Source organism: Montipora capricornis, chromosome 14, assembly GCF_036669925.1.
Source record: "Montipora capricornis isolate CH-2021 chromosome 14, ASM3666992v2, whole genome shotgun sequence".
Classification (NCBI taxonomy): Eukaryota; Metazoa; Cnidaria; class Anthozoa; order Scleractinia; family Acroporidae; genus Montipora; species Montipora capricornis.
This window is the reverse complement of record NC_090896.1, coordinates 5,703,982-5,707,315: the sequence shown is the minus strand read 5'-3', so window position 1 is coordinate 5,707,315 and position 3,334 is coordinate 5,703,982. Positions and strand designations below refer to the sequence as shown.

Here is a 3,334-nt window from a genome sequence, read left to right as displayed (position 1 = left end):
CGAAAAATCAATTCACTGTTGCGACTAGTAGGTTTCAAACCTACTAGTCTTTTCTACAATGCAATACTGAATCGATTTTTCGGAAACGGAACCCGTTAGCCGTATTCTTGGATCGAACGAGCGAGTTCAATATTCGAATAATCAATTCATTATTGCATTCTTGAAACGACTAGCGGGTTCAAGTTTCAAATAATCAGTTCATTAATTCAATCTTGAGGGGTACGCTTCACTTGGTTTGACTGTAATTATCTTCGAAAAATGCGTGGTTACCCCCAATTTTCTTTTTGGATTTCAATAACACTTGTTAAGATCTGCTTTTCCGGCACATTCAGTAAACCGCCCAAAAATACCTCTGAATTAGTAGGCACCGTCCTTAACTGAATGAGTGCAGAACTGCAGGAGCACTAATAATGTCCCTACTTAGAATTCAGTATTAATTTTTCTTGACTGCAGGAGCACTACTTTAATCAGTGTTCCCTCAGACTGAGCATTCAGTATTTCTCAGCTGGGGGAGTGTGGTACCACGGTACAGAAGTTGTACAACTTCAAAGTAGCTGGGTATTCTGGAATTGCTCCATACAGTAAATTCACCATTCTAAGAAAGATTTTGCGATCCGATATTCAGTCTACATCTACATCTATTAGAGTGGTTTTCAATTGAGTGTCGAAAGTAATTAGTGAATTGCTTTGGTTTTGCATTACTTTACTCAGTGATTGGTTCAAAGTTCTTGTGCCATTTTTTCAACCAATCTGAAATGAAACCAAAACCAATTGTGGCTCACGCGTGCACATTTTCCCGCGCTTTGTGTCGACTACCCGTAATTACTTTGAGTTTTGATTGGTTTACCGAATTGTCTTCGTTCCTTTTCATTGGCCAGAGTAATTACTTTGGTTTTCGTTTTGGTTTTTGTTATACAATACTCAATTGAAACTTGCTCTATTATAATCCACAAAGGTTTTCCCATACACGTCAGCATGCCAGTTAGTCCATTAATTGATCAATTACATCAGGACATCACTGGTCATAAATTGGCAGTTTGATGAAAAAGTTTGATGAAATGTTGTGGTGTATTCTTAAATTACTGCTTTAAGAACATTTAGCAGTGTATTGATGACAATGTGGGTGACAATTCAGCTACTTTCGATATCAAAAGTTAGTTGTTGGGATCTGGCTGTCACGGAAAAAAAAAACAAAAAGCTAAACACTGATCAAGTATTTTAAATAAGGTTAGCAGAAATCCAGATCATTTCTATAACCTTGCAAAATAACTTTTTACCACAATTGCTTGTAATCTTGCAACCTGATTGGCTAATCTTCCATTGCGGATGAGAGTCAAGACAACGCTGTACGTGTCATGCTCGCCTAAATTTGTCACGCAATGTAATAGCCAATCAGGAACGCTCACTTTGGGAAATAAACCAATCATATCGCGAGAAAGTTATAGGCAACGCTTGCTCTTTCTTTGTGTTATGATTTTGGCCTCGCTTAGAAATAAAAACTTTCTTTGGCGTTGAATATTGTGATAAAAACAATCGAAAGCTAAGTGGCTCAGCATTGTCTGTACTCTTATCAACAGTGGTCAAAATGTAGTGGACTCGATTTGTTAAATCTCGAGGATTTGGAGATTTGTTAAATCTCGAGGATTTGATTTGATTGATCGAGGATTTCGATGAATCGAACGATTGTCTGAAAGTAGTTGTTAAACCTTCATCACATACAGCACTCTTATTTGTGAGTTAATTTATGTGATTAAAACAACTGATGACCAATTTTCAACTTACCTGTCCAACTCCAGGTAGACCACCAGATCCTAAACGTAAAATTCTGTCCATATTGTGAAAAAACTGAAAGTATTTCTTTCCTAAAATTTCCGTGAATAGCAGCAAATGACAATGCAGATTTCAAGATGGCGACTACAAACTCCGCTGACACATCACTGACTCATAATTTGCTGTCTCCAGTGCTCCCTCGGTCAAAAGGCACAACAATTCGTACCAGTTTTTTTGGATGTCACGCATAAGAGTCGCGTGACGCCGCAATAACGGCTGCGAAGAAGACCTGACAACCCTGCATTTCAGTTTATTTCTTTTTTGATTCAGTCAAGTATACATCAGTTATGTGATCGTGCAAACAATAATTCTCCCACATTAGGAGCTCACCAGGGGCAACTGAGTTCCTGTCCCACATTCCTCCGATCCCTTTTTCTTTCACCTCCGAAAAGGCGGTTTGTTGAGAGAAAAACTTAGTTCCATTGAAGAGTAATATCTTGAAGGAAGGCAACAGCTATTTTACATTTTTGCACGCTCCACGTGCGGCCCCATTTTCATTTTTTATCTCCCTGGTAAACAATATTGCCGGCATTACATTTGAGCCTCCTTCTTCATTCCATAATAATTTTTCACTTTCGAACTAATCCAGCTCCTGGATAGTTTTAGATGCATATTTTACTCGGGAATCGTGAAGTCTGCACAATGTCTCGACGCTTTCATAGCAATTAGCCGTAAACGATCCGTGAAAATTTATCAGTAATCTCGGCTCTGATTGTAAGAACTCAGTTTCACTTATTACTTTGTTGGCAAGCTTCAGAAGCACGCAAATATTTTTTTTTTCCCAAAAGGAAAGGTGAAGTCCTTATAAAATAAAGAAAAACAAAGCATTTTTTTTTTCAAATTCGTGAATTGGCTTTATTGATGAAGAACCACATCTGACCAAAACAGAACACGGCACGTGGCTATGCACGATAAATCGCAGCAAATGAACTGTAATTAGACTACATCAGAGAAGCGTGAGTTTGCAATTAGACCAGACCATCTAATTGCAATTTGGGGCCAGTGCGCACTTCTATAACTTAAACCATGCCTCCTTCACATGCAAGGGAATCGTAACATGAAAACTCAGGTGGATTCTCCGTTCTTTCAAGAAAAACGTTGGAAAAAAATGCTTTTCTTATTCACCTATTTGATGGTGAGCACTCGTTCTAGATTCCCTGCGTCTGAACATTTGAACAAAATGGCGATTGCTGAGGTTGATTTTGATGCTTATGTCGACGTTTGTTTTCACTAGTATAAGCTGCTTGTGCTTGTGCTCGTGCTTGCGCTTGTCCTTGCGTCGGTAGCGAAAACCAGGCTTTACGGTCTCTTTACTTACGGGTGCGTTCGATTGACCGTATTCCGGGATAGGAATACATGGAATAGAAGTTAAAAATCCTTCAGTTAGAGCAGTTTTCAATTGAATGTCGAAAGTAATAAGCGAATTGCTTTGGTTTTGCACTACTTCACTCAGTGATGGGTTCAAAGTCCTCGCGCCATTTTTTCAACCAATCAGAAGTGAAAC

The 3,334-nt window shown here is 38.8% G+C and overlaps 1 protein-coding gene across 1 annotated transcript in view; it reads right to left on the bottom strand.

Annotated features, from left to right (window-relative positions):
• Positions 1–1,933, bottom strand: part of LOC138032578 (26S proteasome non-ATPase regulatory subunit 14) — a 22,962-nt gene extending 21,029 nt beyond the window's left edge. The window contains exon 1 of the mRNA XM_068880285.1: positions 1,783–1,933. Coding sequence (XP_068736386.1) covers positions 1,783–1,833 — 51 coding nt within the window. The 5' untranslated portion in view covers positions 1,834–1,933. The remainder of the gene's footprint in view (positions 1–1,782) is intronic.
• Between the last annotated feature and the right edge of the window lie 1,401 nt (positions 1,934–3,334).